The 21521-nt window shown below is 37.4% G+C and overlaps 1 protein-coding gene across 14 annotated transcripts in view; it reads left to right on the plus strand.

Annotated features, from left to right (window-relative positions):
- Nucleotides 1–4922: 4922 nt before the first annotated feature.
- The window catches only part of MDM4 (MDM4 regulator of p53), a 36537-nt gene continuing 19938 nt past the window's right edge, over nt 4923–21521 (plus strand). For 13 of the 14 annotated variants that reach the window (XR_004314765.1, XR_004314766.1, XR_004314767.1 and 10 more), the window contains exons 1-5: nt 4923–5061; nt 15914–16026; nt 17618–17692; nt 19705–19838; nt 20870–20925. Coding sequence is in view for 11 of the 14 variants with exons in the window: in XM_032466980.1 (XP_032322871.1) it covers nt 15949–16026; nt 17618–17692; nt 19705–19838; nt 20870–20925 (343 nt within the window). In the remaining 3 variants the exon portion in view is untranslated. Of the gene's footprint in view, nt 5062–15743; nt 15815–15913; nt 16027–17617; nt 17693–19704; nt 19839–20869; nt 20926–21521 lie in introns of all 14 variants that reach the window. The other variant, XM_032466979.1, reaches the window with a different exon arrangement.

The raw sequence follows: 21521 nt of genomic DNA on the forward strand, positions 1-21521 counted from the left end.
TGATCTTGAGTTAGCTATTTCTCTGTCTCAGGGCAATAAAATGATTGTGAGAAGTAAAAAGATTTTTATATAAATTGTTCAGAATAGTGTGTGACATGAAATACACATTCATGAAGTCACATAAAGACTTAATGGCAAACACATAACAAGATCAGACTCTGGATTCTGCTCTATCATTTTCTAGGACGATCCACCCTTCAACAAATGCTTAACAGAGTTTTACAAATTAATTTTTATTGAGGTATAGTTGACCTATAATTTTGTTAATTTCGGGTATACAACATGATTTGATATTTTATACATTGCAAAATGAGCACAATAAGTCTACTTAACATCTGTCACTATACATAGTTAAGACAATTTTTTTCTTGTAAGAGAACTTTCAAGATCTACTCTCTTAGCAAAACAAATACGTAGGACAGTATTATTAACCATAGTCATGCTCTATGAAGGCTTAACATATTGGACTGGAGTGGAGGCAGATGTAGAGAATTTGGAAAGCTGACAATATTGAGTTAATGTGAGCAAAAAGAATAACTTTATCCCCTAAGTAATAGGGAACTGTTAAAATTTTGTCTCATTAATGTTCCAGTTTCTTACTCAAAGGAACACACATTAGATTTCCTTCACTCATGTCACATTAAAAACATAACAAGGACTACCGTGTTAATTATTCACTATAAAAACCACATCACCACAGCTAATCATCCACACAGAGCTAATGGGAGAATGGTTTCTAAAACTGACTGCATGCAGATGAGATGCTGATTCATAAAAATTAGGAGTATTAGACTGCCTTTTCTTTGCTCAAAACCCTTTGATTCTTCTCTGCTACTTACTGAATAACACATGGAACTTTTTAATAACAGTGTTCAAAATTCTCCACAGTCTGGTCCTGGCCTACTTTGCTAGCATTCCATGCCAGTGCCATTTAATAGAAACTCAATGCAAATCACATACGCATTTCAAACCATATGTGGCTGCTGGCTATTATATTGACAGTGTAATTCAATACAATGCCAATCTTCCACACAGTAATCAGCACTTCAATCAAAGTGGATTCTTCTTGGTTTTCATATGGTCTTCTAAATTCTCATTCCTCTCCTCATTATTTACTCCATGTTTCCTCAAATGACTTCTCCTATCTCTGCCTCTTAAAATCCTACTCATTCTTAAAGGCCTCACTCTTCAAAACCTTCAATTATTATGTTAAATGCGAAGGAAAGATTAATTCAAGACCCTATAGACTCACAGTTTATAAAGTCAGTGATAGAGCCATATATTTGTTATTCAAATTGAAAAAATAAAATTGGATGTCTACGATACAACATGCACAAAGATTTATTCCAAATGAGCTAAAGGCTTAAATGTGAAAAGCAAATCTTTAGAACTTTTAGAAGAAAATATATGAGAGTGCCTTCATAGACAGAAAAGAATCTCTTAAACAATATACAAAAAGCAAATCATAAAGAAAATAATAAATCTGACTTCATTAAAAAAACTGTTCGTCAAAGGACAGTATTCAAAAAGTGAAAACAAGCTACGGATTTTGAAGATGTTATTTGTAATACATACAATCAAGAAGGATTAATACCCAGATTATATAGGGAACTCCTATAAATCAATACGAAAAAGGCAAACCAATAGAAAAATGGGCAAAAGATAAGACCAGACAATTCACAGATGAGTGACCATGGTAAATAAATATGAAAAAATTCTCAACCTTAGTAATAACCATGGACATAGAAATCAACCACCATGAGAAACCATTTCACATCTTTTTTTTTTTTTTAAATAATCTGTTAATAACAACAACTGGCAAAAACAGAATTCTTGCACATTCCTATCAGGAGTGTATACTCCCACAATCACTTTGGAAAGCACTTAATCAGGATCTCATAGAGCTGACAACGTGCCTGTTACCTAATAATTCTACTCCCTAAAGTGCACATGGACACAAGTATAAGATTGTTTGAGAGCAAAACAATTGGAAACCCCTAAATATTTATCTAAGGAGGAGATGGGATAAAGAAAAAAAATCGTGGTGCATTCATTACGGTTACGGGTTGAATTGTGTCCCCTCAAAATTTATTTGTTGAAGTTCTAAGCCCCAGTGCCTCAGAATGTGACTCTACTTGCAAATAGGCCCTTTATAGAGGTGATTACGGGACAAGGAGGTCATATAGGTGGGCCCACACACAATACGACTGATGTTTCTATAAGAAAAGGAGATTAGGACACAGGCAATGCGTACAGACAGAGAAGCAAATGTGAAGACAAATTTTCAAAAATTTCAAAGCATAAAGTATTTAAAGGAAAATATACACATACAAATCCTGTAAGTCTAAAGAAATGCATGACAGGGGTAAATACCAAACCCAGGATAATGGTTCCTTCTGCAGTTGAAGGAGGGTGATGCTAGAGGAGAAAGGACAATAGGGAGCTTCTCTGTATAGGGTAAAGTATTGCTCTATAGGAAGAGTGGTGGGGAAAAAGACATCATGCCCTTCATTATATCTTCTTGCATGTCTGAAGTAGTTCCTTATAATTTTTAAGAATGACTATCGACCAATAACATTGGCTTCTAATTCTTTTAGAGTTGCAGTGGGCCTTAGAAAAGTCATCTCATTCAGCCATTTTACGTGACAGATTAGGAAACTGAAGACCTGCATGACTTTCTGGTCTCTAGCGAGACTAAACCCAGATTTCCTGTTTCTTAAATAAACGGTTTGCGAATACAGTTCTCAGAGAAGGAAGTGGTAATCACTGAGTCAGTTATGAGCTTGTTAAGCCAATTTCATTTTCTTTTTTGACAAGATTACTTGGCTGGTAGAAGAAATACCACAGGTATGGCTTATTTTCATTGTAGCAAGTCATTTGATGAAATTTTATGAACTCCTTGGCAAAGGCCAGAGAAATGTTGCCAGATGTTGACCTCTGTTAATAGGTGGGATCATTGGTGGTTTAAGAACAACACTGGAAGAGGAATAGTTAATCATGAATCAGTGTCAACCAGGAGGGGGAAAGCTCTATTTTTTTTTTTTTTAAATTTGTGGGGTAATTAGGTTTGTTTATTCATTTATTTTTAGAGGAGTTACTGGGGATTGAACCCAGGACCGTGGGCATGCTAAGAATGTGCTCTACCACTTTGAACAATACACTGCTCCCCAAAAGCTCTATTCTTAATAATGCCCTATTCGACATATTTATTAAGGCTTTAAATGAAGGTAGGTTAGGTATGTTAATCAACAACCTGCAAAATGCAAAAGTGAAAGAGCTAAGCTCTCCTGACTCTCCAGGCAAGGTTAACTTCATTGTAGTGCTTAACGCATCCTCTTTACCTGGACAGTCTGATTCCTCCTCTAGACACATTCCAGGCCTCACTTGTTTTAGAATCCTCTAGGTTGGTGCCTGGCACACAGTAGATATTCAACAAGTATTTGTTCATCTTTAAACAAACTGAATTGGCTGACATGATCATAATTCCAAGAGCCCAGGAAACAGTAGGAAGGGACCTAAACACATACTCTCTTAAAAGATACAAAGTGAACTCCTATCTGGGAATTTTTTTTTAAATTAAAATTAATTAGGGGGGAGGGTATAGCTTGGTGGTAAAGTGCATGCCTAGCATGCATGAGGTCCTGGGTTCAATTCCTAGTACCTCCATTAAAAATAAATAAATGAATAAATAACCTAATTACCTCTCCCCATTAAAGAAACACTAAGTTTTTTTTTTTTAAATTAAAATTAATTGCAGAAAAAGAGAGGAGAAATAGTTGACAGTGTTTCATCTCAAAAAGCCCTATCCCTTTATTTATTTATTTATTTTTTTGAGAGAGGTGGTTGCTTACTTTAAGCTCTCTGGGAGTAACTGTGAAAAAAAAATTAATTCTTAAGCTTACTTACAGAACTTGGTCTCCCACCTAAGTGGAGGTTATGTCAGAAATAGACCAAGGTGCAATGTGCAAATTAAGAGAGGTCATTGCTCCATTTTATTTTGCATGGATGTGTATCTGGCTCTTGGAGCCATATCTTAAATAGGACAAACAGGTGCCTGTTCAGAAGGGTGGCAAAGGGGCTTGAAGCCATGGCAAATAAATAGGTGAAAGCTCTAAGGGGATTTTTAGCCTGCAGAAAACCGAAACAGAAGAGTTAGAGATGGGACATGGTAGCTGTCTTCAAACAACAAAATAGTACTTACATTGAAAAGAATGAAGCCTTACTCTTCTCCCGAGTGCAGAAGTGAAACCAATAGAAATGGCTAAATAACATATTTCAGCTCAAAAAACCCTCTAACATCTAGAATCATCCTAAAATAAATGAAATGAGGTATCTGGGGGAGGTCATGCCATTTGACACTGGCAGAGGTTGAAGACAGCCTGTCTGAGAGGTTTGTTGAAAGTACTTTTGTGTTGGGAGAGATTAGGCTAGATGACCTGGCTGTGTGAGCCAAATAAACTCCACCTCGTTGTCCTTTGCACCTCTCTTTTAGCATTTACCGCGTATCCTGTAATGTGATTCTTGTATATACTAGTGTTGTCCTCCCCCAGTTAGCGACAGCACTAGGACGCAGTTTCCCCTCTCCAGGCACCTCTGGGTGTTAGAATGAATCAGTTAACACGGAGGAACAGAGGGAGTAGCGTTTTTCTGAAGAGCTTAAAAGGTGGCTTCTGATTATGCTTTCAGCTTTCTACCCTCCCTGTTTTTTTGATTTCCCAGGACATGTCTGCAAATATCACAAGACCCTACAACTTGCTGAAATGTTCTCTCTTGAAACCTCACAACTCTATTAGTCTCCAGGTCCTGCGACTCTCTTTCCCCAGACTGGAATCTACTCTATGGTAGGGACAGCTCAGCCTTCTAGCTCTCTAGCCCTTCAGTTGTCCCATCTATGGTTTCCGGAGGCCTCACCGGAAGCCCTTGTAGGAAATCTGTTGCGGAGGCCGGAAGTTGCCCCCAGCCACTCGCCGTTTCAAAATGCCGCTGAGGCCTTAGGGCCTGTGAGTGACGCCCCCTCCCCCCGGGGCTCGGCGGGGGAGCGACTCATGGAGCGGCCGTAAGGTGTGGCTCTTGGTTTCATCCGTGGGGTGCCGGGAGGCTGGGGGCGGGAAGTGGAGAGTGGGGAGCGGGCGCGGCGCGACCAGTTCCGCAGGCCCTAGAGCGGGGGTAGCCGGCGGGAGGAGCTAGAGGCGGGGGTGGCAGCGTGGGGACGGTCTCACCCGGCGGAAGAAGGGCTGGTGGGGGAAGGGTTAAAAGATGAGGACCCGCGGAGGATAAAAACGGAGGTGGGGGGGGGGGTGAGATGAGGCGGAACGGGCAACAGGTCAACGTACCTAAAAATACGAATAGTCAGATTGAAGATGTTTAACTGGACCCAGAAATTGAGGACGACTGAGGCACTTTGGAGCAAAGGTGGGAGGGTGGGAGGCAGAGAGAATGACATTGAGGTGTCTTCAGGATTTTAAGGTAGTAGTTTTAAGGGCTGGGGACCATCTCTCAGAGGCACTTGAGTGTTTCAAGAATGCTTATTTGGGAGAGGGGGCACATCCAGATTTCCCTAGAGTATAAGGAGATGGGGCTCGGGAATATGTATTTTTTTTAAAAAGCCTTTTATTCATCCTTTTTAGGGGGTAGATAATTAGTTTTACTTATTAATTTTTTAGAGGAAGTACCGGGAATTGAACCTAGGACCTCGTGTATGCTAAGCATGTGCTCTACCGCTTGAAATACACCCTTCCCCCGGGAATACGTATTTTAACCAGCACATTTCCCAATTGATTCTTGTACACCCTTAAGTTTGAAAACCAGTGTTTTAAAGCGACAGCCAGAGGGTATGCTGCAATTCTTTTCCTTCGTCTAGAAAAGCTTGTTAGGGAGCTCCTCCATGCCTTGGGATGTTGGCACGCGGAACAAGTATCAATCAAAAATATTTGGTCCTTTTGGTATTAGGTATTAGTGCGTCGTAGTTTGGGTTTAATACCCTCCCTCCGCATACTTTCTTGCTATGAAAAGTTAATTTAGAAGTATTTATTTCATAATATTTTGTTTCACAGTGTGGTAGGGATCACAACTTTAAAAACTTTTACAGTTTTTAAAAAAACCAAAATAGTACTTGCCTGTTGTTTGGAAAAAAAAAAAAAACAAAAACGCACAATACGGAAGTGTGTAAAGTTAACTGTCCGTTAACCTGTCCCTAACCTGTTCGCTCCTCAAGCTGGCTACCTTAGCTATTTGATATTATGTCGTTCCTGACTTTTTCCATGCATGCTCACGTTTTTAAACAACAGTGGGATCATTTTGAATCTATTGTTCTGCACCTTGAGTTTTTCAAATAGGGACAAATCAGGGACAGCTTTCCACAAAGTATACATATAATATTTTCTTTTAAGGACTTGCGTAGTATTGCGTTATAGGGTTGTACAAGAATTTCCTTAGCCAGTTCCCCATTGATGGATTTTTAGGTTGTTTCTTGGCATACTGTTTGTTTGGCAGACTGTGCTGGAGCATACTCTTGCTACACACTTCACCTTTTTAAAATGTGTAACACACCTGGTAAGGAAATGAACCAATGTCTCAATGGTAGTTTCTTTTTTAAAAGAAAAAAGTTGGTTTCTATTACTTTTATGTATCTAGTTGGAAGAGAATCAGATGGTAGTTTTTACTAGAGGTCTTTAGGATTTTAAAGAATTGATAATGATTAGTTTTGCTAACATCTGACAAGAAGTTTTTAATTTGATTAGTCTTCAAATCACAGTTGTCTTCAAAGGTAGAGATTTGGAGATGAGGTATAGGAGTCTCTTGGACTAAATGTAGGATGAAAACTACTCTTCCGTCATCCCTGAGAGATGAATAAGACTGTTCTGCTCTCTATGATTTCAATCCAGTAGGGACATACATAAAAACATCATGTGGTAAGTGTTTTAATAGAGGTGCTCTGGTGCCATCAGCTTCCTTTGGGGAGTCAGAAAAGCCTTGACCAAGGAAATGACCTTTGACCTAGGTAGAAGAATGAAGAAGAATTTTCAAGACTAGAAAATAGAGCATAGAAGAGGAGTAGGGACAGGTGCTAAGGCAGTAGCTTTCAAGCTTTTAAACCATGACTCTCAGTAAAAAGTAAATTTTATACTATGACCCAGTACACGTAGGAGGGGTAATAGTTAAGAGCTCTGGCTGTGCAGCCAGAGTGCTGGGACTCTTAAGACCATGAATTTGGATAAGTTAACTTCCCCTCTGCCTCGGTTCCCTCTTCTGAAAATGAGGACAATAATATATCTACCTTAAGGATCTCTGTAAGGATTAAATGAGTTGTTGTATATAAACTGCTTTAACGAACGCCTGACACAAAGGTGCTTAAGTATGTTAAATGTTGACAATTTTCAATAACAGAAACAAGTTCCACAGAACAGAACTTTGTTATTCACTTTTATTTTCTATTCTGTTCTATTTCATTAATAGAGGGGAGGAGTTAAGACCAACTGGAATACAACTTGTAGTTTGAACAGCTCATACTAAAAACTCTGAGAGGTGAAGAGCTAGACAAATTCAAGAAACTAAGGTCATCATGGTAGGCATTGAGTGGTGGAAGTGGATACTGGAGAGGAGTACCAAGATGGAGTGGAGAGTAAGTTGGAAATGAATCATGAAAGCTAATTTACACATACCCAGTGATGAGGATGAGTTTCTGGAACTGGGAGTGCCTGCTGAGTCAGCTGTACAGGTCCATGTAGGATAGTCCTTCATTCCTCAGATGCCCTGAAAAACTAGGGTATTTTGGCCTGCTCTGGGATGTTCCTAGTTCTGCTGTATTGTGGACCCAAGTGGTGGAATTGACTTCTCTTTCAATAAGCACATGGCTCTTGAGGGAGAGTTCTTTTGAAAGGAAGCGAAGAAAACTGCAAAAAGGACTTTGTTCCCTCACTCATTGAAAAGGTGAATTCTTTTCAGATCTCTGTGCTCCTCCCCAGGGTTTATTATTAGCAGCAAAGAATCCCATCTCCAGAGAGCCAAAGCAGTATAGGTTAGTAATAATGATTCTTTTAATGTAACTGGAATAGTATTTCTAAGGTTACTAGTTTTTTTCAAGATACAATAGTTAAACACATGGAATTTTTGTGATTTCTTACACATTTGCTGTGTATGATTCAACAAGGTAATTAAAACTTACTGTTTTAATTCAATGTTTTTTCTGTTTTCTCACCTTTTAAATATTTTAAAGCATTTCACAGATGTGTCATTTTGCCTTTAAATATGTCAGGCTGTAGCTCTTATGTTAGGATTTTTTAAGAAGTTACTACATTGCCTTTCTACTACCATTAGCAGCTTCTGTATTGTTTTACTATCTCCTCTTAATGAGGAGAACACTCTGCTTCTTTTCTGTTGTATATTGCTAGTAGTTGAAATAGTTATTTTAATTCTTTATCATTCCTATATAATTTTGCTTCCTTTCAAAAATCCTTAAATCATCTTATAATTTAAATTAAATAAAATTTCTCTTAACTTTGTTTTTTGGTTCAAGTGTTTTTAAAACACTGAGAACTAATTGATAAAAAATACTTCTCATTGATTATCAATTTCTGTAAAAAAAAGTGTATAATTTAGGGACAGCGGCTTCTTAATAGTACTTAGTGCATAATTCAAAATTTCCTGATTGTTTAGGAAAAAAAATGACATTTTACAGGTGGCTTGTTTGAATCAGGACTTGAACAAAGTCTGCACATTGTGTTAGGTTTTTTAAGTCTGGTAACAGTCTCTTAAAGTTTCTCCTTCACCATAACACTACCTCCAAGGTTCTGTAGAATTTCCCACATTCTGGACTTAGCTAATTGCCTGCTTTTAGTATTGTTTACTTATTCCTTCACCCTCCATTTTTCCCTACAAACAGTAGTTAGATCTAGAAGCTTGATTTGGATTTTTTTGTTGGGGGGAGGCGTCAAGAATACTTCAGAGGAGTACTGAGTGCTTCCTGTTGCTTCACTCAGGAAGTACATGATGTGTGAATGACCCTCTTTTTTTTTTTTTTTTAAACATTTTTTTATTGAGTTACAGTCATTTTACAATGTGTCAAATTCCAGTGTACAGCACAATTTTTCTGTTAAATATGAACATACATACATTCATTGAATGACCCTCTTTTTAAAGATAAGTTTGGTCAGTTGGTTAAATGCGGTAAGCCTGCTCATTTTTTTTTTCTTTTTTTCCCTCAGGAGAAGGAAGGATTTATCATTTGCAGCAAGTAAGAAAAACTCTAGGGATTTTTCTCAAAGCAGTGTTGCCCAGAACATCAAAATTGGGGAAATTTTAAGCTAAGGGTACACGCATATTCATGAAGAGGCTTGGGTGGCAGGCAGAGTCCAAGCTTTAGTTGATCGAAGTTGAAGGGGTCAGGAAAGGTCAATGTCATTATCCCTTAGGTTCCAGCTGATCTGGTGGTTGAGCCCCTTAAAGTCCTCTCTTTCCCCAACCTTTTACTTAAATGGTTTTAGCAGCTGTTAATGACTGTTGAGGAGGTGACATTTAACCTGAGACTGGAAGGTTTAGGATGAATCAGTCTTGTTCAGAACTTAGTGTTCAAAATGAAGGAAGATTGTGCAAAGGCCCAGGTTGAAAAACCAAAAGATCAGTGTGGCTGGGGTGCAGGAAGCATGGGGACGAGCAGGGCAAGTTGAAAAGACTGGTGAAGTGCTGCGGGGTTAGACTGTTTCCCTTTAGAGAGGTAGCAAGCTGTGGAGCAGGATCTGGCACTGTAAGATTGTTTCATTTTGGTTTTTTAATCCTTCTGGCTATAGTGTGGAGTTTGGGTTGAACTGGGTTTAGAGAGCCAGTTAAGAGTCTGTTGATGTGACACAGGCAAGAAGTTAACATTTTTTGGTTTGGGAACTGGTCATGAAGTTGAAGGGGGGGTGGTTTGAAAGATTTAGGAGTTAAAGATCTGTAAGGTTTGATGATATGATAACGGAGGAAGAGGGAAAGATCATGGTGACTCCTAACTTCCTGGTTTGGGCAACTGAATGTAACTACTAACTGGCAGCAAGCTGTACTGGGGAAGGATAAGCTTTCATCTTGGGCAAGTTATTTGACTTCTTTAAGCCTCAATTTTCTCTTTTAAGGAGCAAGTAACAATACCTAACCCTGTTGTACTCAAAAGAGACTCCAGGTGAAAAAGGGACAAGATCTTGCCTTGGGTTCAGAGCCCATCAGCTGACTTCATTTCTCGCATACTTCCATGAACAGTGCCCTCGATCATGATATTTCCCCTCCCGTTCTTTCCAGTAATCTCCCGTTTACAAATCCTTCCACTTCTGTTTCCATTTCTTCTCGTTCCTCCTCTGCTTTGCAATCAAAAGTAATTTGTCCTGCTCTGAACTCCATGGTGCTTAAATCAGTATCTTTTTAATGGCACAACACTTCTACTGGGTGTTAAAGTAAATCCTTATTGAACTTTAAATTGTTCAGTGCTGCCAAGAGGTCACGTCGTGTTCCTATTCAGGTGCTGAACTAGTGTGACTGCTGACTCCCTTCTCCCAAATCATCCCCAGAGGTTCTGCGAAAGGAAAATACTGTGAGAAACAAATGGGTGGGGTGGGCTGTTCTGAACTGCTGTGTGTGTGGGTTGTGGTGTTGGGGTGTTTGGCCTAGGGCAGGAGTCAGCCAGGCATGACTGTAGGAGAGTCAGACCACAGGGGAAGGGGACCACTGGAATACTGCTGTTGTTTCTCCCCGGTCTCATTACTTTGGAATTGCTTTTCTCTGCACTTGCTGTGTTGAGCTCTTCTCAAGAGTAAATCAGGGCATTACAGAAGCCTATACTTGTGAGGAGGGGTTGAGAAAAAAACAAGTGATGACTCAGTCTTTCAAGGACCAGAACATCTCAATTTTGTAGAATTTTTTTCCAGACAATAGAAAGTAAGGACTAAACAATTTATTCTGTTAGAGCCAGCTAACCCTGATATCCAAATGAGACAAAAACTTGACAGTGGAAAATTACAGAGCTATTTCATTCACTGGTAGAGACTTTACAACCTAAACAAAATAGTAGCAAATCAAAACCAACAGTGTGCAAAAAGGAGTAATGTTCAAAACCAAGTTGGGTCTATCTCAGGTGTGCAAGGGTTTAGTATTAGAAAATCCATAAATGAAATTCAAAATTCACCACATTAGTAGATTAAAAGAAAAAAAAAAGATCATCTCAATAGGTACAGAAAAAGCATTTTCTAAATCACTCTCCCATGGTATATTAATATGGAAGAAAAGGAGCCTTTCTAAGATGATAAAAGAGTACCTGTTGGAAAAAAAATAAAGAAAACATTGTATAGGGAAACATCTGAAGCACGCCCTTTAAATTCAGAGACAAAGATGCCTGATATTGTGTGTATTCAACACTGTATTGACAGTCCTAAGCAGTAAAGTAAGACAAGTAGAAGATATTAGAGACACAAGAATTAGAAAGAAGGGAATCGAATTTTAGTAACTGCAGGTGATATGGTCATTTACATACAAAACAGAAAGATCCACAGATAAATTATTAGAAATAATTATAAAAGTTTAGCAAGTGACTGGATGTAAGATTAATGAAAGTCATTTGTATTTCTGTACATACGCAAAACCCACTAAAAATGAAAGAGAAGGCATCCCAGTAGTATCGGAATATCAACTTTAGAAATTAGTCTAACACAAATGTGCTTGACCTTTAAAGGGAAAATTGTAAAACTTTACTAAGTAGAGATAAGACCTTAATAAATAGAGGAATATGTTGTGTTAATGAATTGGAAAACAGTTTAATCTATACCTTAAATGTGATGTAATTCATAATCCCAACAGGGATTTTCATGGAACTTGATGATACTAAAATTTATATGGAAGAGTTAAGGGGCCAAGAATAGTTGGTCACTTCTAAAAAGGAATGAGGGTTGGGGGAGAGGGAAGACTTGCCCTACCAGATAGCTGGACTAGAATAGAGAGCTTACAAACACCCATGTGTGTTTATATACAACAAAGGTGGTTGTCAATCAAGAGAGAAAGGCATGTTCAATAAGTTGAGCTGGAAAAAAATGGCCATCCATATGGGGAAAAAAAAATCTCTAAAAGGAAAAAGTCAACTCCAGATGGATTAAAAGTTTAAAATGTAATAAACAAAAATTAACAAATTTAGTAGACACTACCCCTGCCCCCAATCTTAGTAGAAAGTATAGGGGAAAGTGAGACCTTGGAGAGTAAAAGATTGCTTAAACCAGACAGAAATCATTGATTAAAAAAGAGGAGATTGATAAATATAAATTTGGCTATATTGAAATTAAGTTTTTGCTTATAAAAGCAAATGGAAAGGACATTACAAATTGGGAGAAGATATTTGCAGGACACCTGGTTGACAAAGGTTTAATATTAAAAAAAATTAAAAAGAACTATTACAAATCAAGTAAGTATAACAAAATCAATTAGAAAAATGTGTAAAAGACAACACAAGGAAACACATGTGGTTGATAAGCATATAAAGAGCATCATTAGTGATCAGGGAAACACAAGTCAAGCCTATGTCTATTTGATTGGGAAAAATTAGAAAGTCTTAGGACATCAGATGTTGGAAAGGACGTGGATTCACAGGATGTCTTATACATTGTTGGTAGGATTATAAATTGATGCAAAGACTTCGAAGACAGCTTGTGTCAGATCCTAAAGTTGAATATTCCTATGTGCTATGACCCAGTAATTTCTCCTGTAGATATGCCCAACAGATACTTTTTTGCACGTATACAAGAATGTTAAAAGCAGTATTCATAATAGTGAAAGCCCTGGAAACAACTCAGATATCCATCACACACTGGAAATATACAGTAGTCAAAATAAATGAAAAATAAAGTATATTATGACGTGGGTGAATATTGAAGACATTGTGCTAAATTTTATAAGCCAGACACAAAAGGACAAATATTGTGTGATTTCACTTATCTGAGGTACCTAGAATGGGCATATTCATAGAGACAGAAAGTAGGGTGGTGGTTTCCAGGGTCTGGGGAGAGGGAATAATGGGGGAGTTCCTGTTTAATGGGTACAGAGTTTCAGTTTGCAGTGATGAAAAAGTTCTGGAGATGGATAGTGGTGATGGGGTGCAACATTGTGAGGTACTTAATGTCACTGAATTGTACATTTTAAAATGGTGAATTTTATATGAAGGAACTCAAATGACATGACAGGAATTTAGTGAAATAAAAATTCCTAAAATTACATATAATATGCTTCCTTTCTTTTTTAAAATTAAAAGCAAACTAAACTAAAAATATATCCTTTTTAGGATTCCATTTTAATGCAATAAAGTGCATAAAAAGAAAGGGAAGAAAATCAAAACAGGATTCAGGATGATTTTGGGGAGGAGGCAGGGGAGTGGGATGGGAGAATCTTACAGTTAAATATAGATTGTTGTCAGAGTCCTGGTTTGTGGATGCTTATTGCATTATTAAAAATAAGTGAAAGTGGGCCGTGTGTGGATGAACAATGAGAGTATGTCTTGAAGGAAAGGATTGTGATTAATTTTGTGCACTTGAGGTCTAATGGGAAAAAATACTGCTGTGTGGGGACTTCAGAGCTTTTCTGAGTTTAACCCTTGAGTTCAGCAGTTTACTAATTGTGTGATCTTGGGCAAATAATGTCATTGTGCTTCTCTTGCTTAATCTGTAAAATAAAGATGATAATAATGCGTATGTCATAGGATTATTTAAGTATTTAGTGGATTATAGCACAGGGAAATACATACAAGATCTTGTGGTAGCTCACAGCGAAAAAAATGTGACAATGAATATGTATGTTCATGTATAACTGAAAAATCATGCTCTACACTGGAATTTGACACAACATTGTAAAATGACTATAACTCAATAAAAAATGTTTAAAAAAAGTATTTAGTGGATTAATATATGTACTTGATACAGAGTAAGCTCTATATAAGTCTTTGCCATTTGTTTTGATTATCATTATCCAATCCTGTGTTGTAATAAACCACCCAACAACTTAGTGAGTTAAAACAGCAGCCATTTTATTTCTTATGATTCTGTGGGCTGGGTTCTGTGGGATGAACATCCCATTCAGTGAGTTGGTTCTGTTGGTCTCACTTGTAGTCTGTCGTAGAGCTGTAGTTAGGTGTCAGCTGGCATTGAAGTGTCCTGAGATGTGTGGTGCTTTGGAGGATGTGGCTGGAAAGCTGAGCGCAGCTGGATGACTGAGCTTCTCCACATGGCCTTTCTATGTGGTCTTCAGTAGAGAAGCCAGTTAGGAGATGTGGTTCACTGGGGGCCGTTTTTGGAAACATCCACACTGTTATTAATATTTGTATCCACCATGTTCTGCCACATACATAATTGTCAGTTTAGGCACTCAAGATATATTAATGAACAAATAAATGGAAATCCCATTCCACTTACAGTTTATGTTTTACGTGATAAAAATTAAAACTAAACAGTGTGTTGCTGGTAAAAAGAACAGTGAAGAAAAGAAAAATAAAGCAGGGAGGCAATAAGGAATACTAGGGGTTGGGGGTTGTGTGGTCATTGGAAGGCCTCATTGATAAACTGATGTTTTGAGCAAAGACAAAAGGAGGAGGTTAGGAGCCAGAGGGGCAAGGGTGGAAACAAGAAAACCTTTAGGGGCTAATGCAGTTCAGAGGTGGGCAGCGTGGTTAGTGTAGTAATGATGGAAGTAGGGAGAAGTGGTTTGATTTTGAATATACCTTGAAGATAGAGCTTCAGAATTTATTCATAAACTGGGTGTCAAGTGTGAGGGAAAAAAGGAATCAAGGGTAGCTTCAATGTCATTGACCTGAGTAACTGAAAGGGTGGAGCTGCCATTTACTAAGATGGCGAAGACTTACAGGACTAGCAGATTTGGGGAGATGAAATTTTTTTAAAAATATTTTTTAATTTTTAAGGTTTGAAATGCCAGTTAAAAGCTAGGTGCTTTAAAATTATGTTATGCTTATGTCCTGTTTGATTTCCCGTTTTGTAGCAAGGGAACCTGATAGAAGGAGGGTGGAATTTATACTCTGTTGTAGTTAATAAGACTTCTGAGGAGAGTGAGGAATCTTTGTAGCTGTAAGCCAGAGTGTTGGTTTTTTTAATTCGTAAATTTCACTGACTTTTGTCACCTGTTTCCTAGGAGAAGTTCTGCAGGTAAACTCAGTTTATTTAAAAATTTATTTTCCTTCTCTATAGTTTTTTTTTTTTTTTTAAGAACAAAAGGTAAAAGGTGAAAAACTTTATACCTTACTCTTTATTTCAGTTCATGTTATATCTTTCCTTGATGGCTATGTATATCCACCTTAGTTTAACACCATTTTATATAGGTATTTATTTGGTGTACTCTTTTTGGGTTTGGCACATTTTAAAAGCTGCTTTAACTGATACTGAATATTTTAACTCTTTACTTTCCTGTGGTCTCTTGCCAAGACATGTTCCAGCTTGTTGCAGAGGTTTTCCTTGGTGTAATCTTGGAATCTTAATCTATTACTTAATCTTGGTAATCCCCAGCTGTGCGTCTGTCTTCTAGGGGTGCTCTCGAGCACTGTCCAAGAGGGGAGGAGATGCTGAAGAATAATCTGATCCACTGGGGACATAATGATTGTACATTTCACTTCTAGCTGGAACAGTTGACTCATCATCAGTGTGGAGGTCGGAGCGTGCCTGAACCTGTTTCTCTTGCAGGCTTCGCTTGAGGGAAGTCGAGATGGTTCTTACTCTTAATTAAGCTCCTTTTTTTTGCAGGATCTGAAATAAAAAGTGATCAGAAGGGTAACAGGAACCTCAGCATGGGTATATTGCAGTTGTACTCTGATGTATGTGTCTTTTTTACTTCTGCTAGCTGCTTTTTTGTAAATTCTAAAGAGAATTTTCTCCTTTAGAAGAGATTTTATAATTTTTTTTTTACCTTTTAGATTTATCAACGGACTGTAATATTTTCACTGCCAAAATGACGTCATTTTCCACCTCTGCACAGTGTTCAACATCTGACAGTGCTTGCAGGATCTCTCCAGAACAAACCAACCAGGTAAGTTATTTTTAGGCATTCCTATTTTTCTTTTGGGGGAGAGTATAGTTCAAGTGGTAGAGCGCATGCTTAGCATACACAGGGTCCTGGGTTCAATTCCCAGTACCTCCTCTAAAAATTAAATAAATAAGTAAACCTATTTTTCTTTTAAGTTTTTAAAAATTGAACTGGGGCATGTAGCTGGCTTCACTGTAGGATTTTATGCAGACCAGAAAGGATTACTTTGTAAAATGTCATACGAGGGAAACTAGTAAACAGTACCAATGCTCATAAATTTGAATTGATCATTGATTAAATAAATACTGGAGGTTACAGATTGCTCAAAATGGCACATTCTGAAAACTATTATGTTTTAGGGTCTGGGTAGCTAGTGGAAAATTTGGGGCCAAGTTATATATTTGTTTTCTGTTTTTCTCACTTCATTGTAACTAGTTTGTTTTCTTTAAAAATCAATTTTAAATTGTAAGTATAGCAAATGTATTCTTATAAAAAAATTCAAACTTTATCGTGTATTTATCTGTCAAGTATTTATCTGTAGAGACTCCTTTCTTCCCTTCTTCCCTCAGAGTCCCTTCCCTGGGATAACACTTGATGGATCTTGTTCCAGATCTTTTCCTCTAACATAAAAATACATAATTTTGTTTTGGTTTTCATAAACATTGTACCATATATAGTATTATGTACCTTAATTTATGATAAAGATGGAATTTGGATTTGATGGGGGGAAATGTGACTTATATAATAAATGGTTTTGACTTAATTGGCCATCTCTAGAAGGAAACAAATGAAGACCCCAAACCTTGTAGAAAAACAAAATGCCAGAGAGATAAAGATTTAAACATAAAAAGTGAAATGATAAAAATATTAGAAGAAAATTTAGGAAATATTTGTGAAACTTTAGAATAAGGGAGGCCTTAAGTAAGACAAAAACTAAGGAGGCTGTAAGAGGAAGAGAGACATAAATTTGATTATATAAAATGAAAAAAATTAAATTGTGTGACTAAAGACAGACTGTACAGAGTCAAGAGATGCCAAACAAAGTCATTATCCCTTGTATGTATATACCACACCTTGTTTATCCATTCATCTGTCAGTGGTGTTTCCATCTTTTGGCTATTATGAATGATGTTGCTGTGTACACCAATGTACACACGTTTGTTTGAGTCCCTGCTTTCAGTTCTTTTAGATACATGCCTAGGAGTGAAACTGCTGGATCATATGGTAATTCTGTGTTTAACTTTTTGAGTAACTACCAAACTGTTTTCCATAGCAGCTATGCACCATTTTATATTCCCACTAGCAGCGCACAAGAGTTCCAGTTTCTTCACATCCTCACCAACACTTGTTATTTTCTTTTCTTTTTTCCATTTATCTTAGCCATCCTAAGGGGTGTGAATGTGCTGTCTTTTGAAAACGTGATTTTTCAGGAAGGCAACAAGTAATAGTCTGATCATCTGTAGTTATTAAAGATGCTAAGTGTCTACCAGGTGTTTGTTAAAAAAAAAGTTTGAGGGGGTTTGTTTTCCCCTAGGGTTTCAGAAACCAATATAATTGAAATGTAAAGAACAGGTTTATTTTATGTTTATATCAGGTACGACCGAAACTGCCACTTTTGAAGATTTTGCAGGCAGCAGGTGCACAAGGTGAAATGTTCACTGTTAAAGAGGTAAGCCATCAAAGAAAATTTTCCGTTTTAAGAAAAGCTGAGAAGTAGAACTTTATGAATGTGTAATTCTGAAATTAGGCCTAAAAAAGTAAGTTCTCCTGAGGTACTGGAGTGACTTTTGTTCTGTTTTAAAGACCATCGAGCTAAGTTGAACTTTATATTTCCTTTAAATTTCCTTTTAAACAAAGTGTGTTGTCAGCTAAACATGAGATGAACCATAAGTTCATTGATCTCAGAGTTAAAATGTGAAACATGTACAAGATTTAAAAAAATGACACTGTCTATGATTTATAGGATATGCTGCCAGGCAGGAATTCAGTGCAGTAATTTTTCATTATAAATGTTATCAGATACTCTTCTGAGAACAGTGAGTTATTTTAAACAGTATACATTTAAATAATTTATTTAGTTTCTGAATTTTTTTTTTAAACAAACCAGATTGAGTTCTTTAAGTGGAAATGACTCAGTATTAAAATGTTAATCTCTTCAAACTGCTTGGATTTAGTAGGGTAAAGATCTAACCCTTTTTAAACAGTGTGCACAATTAATAAGCTTTTTTTGGACTTTTCTTAAAAGCTTGACACCTGTTAGCAATGCTGTACCCCTGAGCCATTCTACCTCTCAAGGAAACAAATCTGGAGGCATTTCAGATTTTCTGCAATACTCATATTTCCTTTATCATTTTGAATTAAGCGTATCATTTTGGACTCTATACCTGAAATCTGATGAATATGACTTTTTTCCAAACTTTTATTAAAGTGGATTTTTATATCAGTAGCATCATTATAATGCACTGTAGTATCTCCTTCAGTAGCATGGCAGAGTTTGCCTGGGTTAAGACGAAATTAATTACATGTTGTTCAGGGAGGTTGTTTTATGGGAGAAAGTTGACAGATCAGTTTACGCAATAAGCTCTCTGTTATGAATCTGGACACCACCTGGTGCATAAAGAGGAATTTTCTAGTTTTTTATTTTTAAATATTAGTTATCAGTATGTGCATTGAGGCAGTGTGGTATAATGAGAATAGTAGTAGTATATACAAATTTAGTCTAGTGTTTTAGAAGATCTTTGTACAGAGTGGATTTATTTTTTTCTGAAAGTTGGACAGACATAAATATAAAACTCCTTTTTTTTTCTTATAGTATGTATTCTTCCCCATCTTACTTTTCTCTAGATACTTGATTAGATATGAGAGCTCCGTTAATACGGAGACATGTTGCCTGGGATGGAGGGGAGCCTAAGAGCATCATTACTCCAATATACTGGGAACAGTATAGGGAAAAATTTTGTGCAAATATGTAATAATAAGGGCCTAAAGATAAAGATAGCAGCTTTGGTCTGCTTGTGATCATTAAGTTAACCTAACTATTAAGCAGTCTTAAAAACTCTACCACCTGGAGGAAACATTAGGAAAATCAGATAATTTTAAAATATCGAATCATGAACTTGTCTGTGTTCCCTTCTATTTTGTGAACTCTGTGAAAAAGTTCAGGTAGACTAAATTTTCATTTGATAAACACTTGAATTCTCTGTTTTACACACTTAAAATGCTGATGGCTTGTTAACCATTGTACTTTTATTTGCCAAAAAGAATTAAGTGAACGCTCATCAAAGCCTATAGTGGTTATGTGCCCCTGGACTTGGAAAATATTTTTATGACCCAGGCAAATTTAAATTTTATTACTTCTAGTAATAGAACAGATCCCTTTATTTGGACTGGTGAGAACATTTTTAAGGGAATACTAGGAACTCGGTAAGTTCATCACTCTTTCTTGCTATCAGATCAGTACATTTCTGTTCTAAAAAGTAAGGGTCTGTTACTCTCCAGAGTGGTGATAAGTGGGTGAACCTTGTGACTGGGGCAGCAGTCCTCTTACACAAGCACATCAGGCATGTTCCTGGTAAAATATTTCTTTATCTAGCAAACTGACTCGCCTTATCTCCTCATAGTTAATTTGTGGTTTTTGGCAGCACTGGACAGATCCCTTCATGCTGTCTTATTTGCACGTAGGTCATGCACTACCTGGGCCAGTATATAATGGTGAAGCAGCTGTATGACCAGCAGGAGCAGCACATGGTGTATTGTGGTGGAGACCTCTTGGGGGAACTGCTAGGTCGTCAGAGCTTCTCCGTGAAAGATCCAAGGTAAAAAGAGTGGAGGTTTGTTTATCTTTTGGGGTGCTTATACCTAACCACTGGATCTGCATAGGGTATTCACGGTTACTTACCCCTTTAGTGAACAAACATTTAAGGGCCTGAACACGGCAGGTGGCTGTGCGGCACTGAGAACGTGGCAGTGACCGCACAGTCTCTGACTGTATGACGTTTAGAGAGTAATGAGACAGTAGACCCTTCCCCGTCTTAGTCAGCTACCACGTTGGTGCGTGGTAAAGTTACACTGCGATAAGTGTTACGTGAAAAGGAACGTGAAACCGTCTCAAGGGATAGATTTAGGGTCTTACGGGTCAGGAAGAGTTCCTTGAGGAAGTGCTATTTGAGCTGAGAGCTGAAGGGTAATTAAAGGGAAGGAGAAGCTTGTGGCAGATTGATCGTCATGTGGAAAGGCCTCGGAGGAGGGAGCTTGATATAACTCGGTTAGGGTTTTGTGAGACAGTTGTTGAAGAGAGAGGAGTGAGCTGACGCGAGAAATGGAGAGTTGCTGGGCAGGTTGAGGTGGATGGTGAGCTTCGTAAGAATCATGGTAGAGGTGTGCTGCCCTGTTGCGTGGCATTCGCCAGCTACACAGGGTCTCTGGTTATTAACTTACACAGTCAAAAGCTAATCAGTAATTAAAAGCCAGTGCTCTTTTTCTCTCTATAGCTTTGTGATGATGGTGTCTTCTAAGACTCCCTTCTGTACTCACTCTCCAGTAAAATGTAAAACTTAACTCTTAGAAGGAAGCAATAGTCTCCAAAGGAAATCTCCCCACTTGGGTTACTGTTAGCTTTTGAAATAAAATGTAAATTAGGTTTTTTAATGGGGGCAAAGTAACACAAGGGCTTGGGTATTAACATGTTAATATTTAAATAATTTTTAAAAATCTATTTTGGGGAAAAAATTTTGTGTCTGCATATATATATCATAGAGAAAGTTGGGAGATAACGTATCAGAAATATACTTAATGTTTTAATGGAAAACCATAGAATTATTAATTTTTTATTTTATCTCTCTGACAGCCCTCTCTATGATATGCTAAGAAAGAATCTTGTCACTTTAGCTACTGCTACTACAGGTATGTCACATCATATTTCTTCAGGCTGTATCATAGTCTTGAGTTCAAGGGCGTGAATCATGGGAAAATAAGGAGGATCAAGATGGAAACTGAATGCTGTCTTGGCATGACTGGGAGAGATACCTGTCACACAGATTGTGATTACTGTGTTATTTGACTTTTCATTTTCAAATATACTGAAAATAGAGATTAGTATAATTAATGCCCACGTCTTGTAAGGACTTAGTAATTGTTAATGTTTTACCATATTTCCTTCATCTGTACAGGCTTTAAAAATCTCTAACAGATAAGGACTTTTTTCCTTCAAACATAACTGCAATGCCATTATTACACCCAACAAAATTAATAACATTAAACAAAATGAATAGTAACTCCATAATACTATCCAGTAGCCAGTTCATGTGTAGTTAACCCCAGTTATTTAAGACGTACCTTTTGCATTTGGCTTGTTCACATCAGGATCCAAAGTCCACACTTTGCCTTTGGTTGATATATCTCTTAGTATCTTTAATCTATAAAACTTAATCTTCCTTTTGTTATGTCATTTATTTATTGAAGAAATGGATCCTTTGTCCTATAGAATTTCCCACATTCTC

The sequence above is a fragment of the Camelus ferus genome, chromosome 23 (genome assembly GCF_009834535.1).
Source record: "Camelus ferus isolate YT-003-E chromosome 23, BCGSAC_Cfer_1.0, whole genome shotgun sequence".
Taxonomy (NCBI): domain Eukaryota; kingdom Metazoa; phylum Chordata; class Mammalia; order Artiodactyla; family Camelidae; genus Camelus; species Camelus ferus.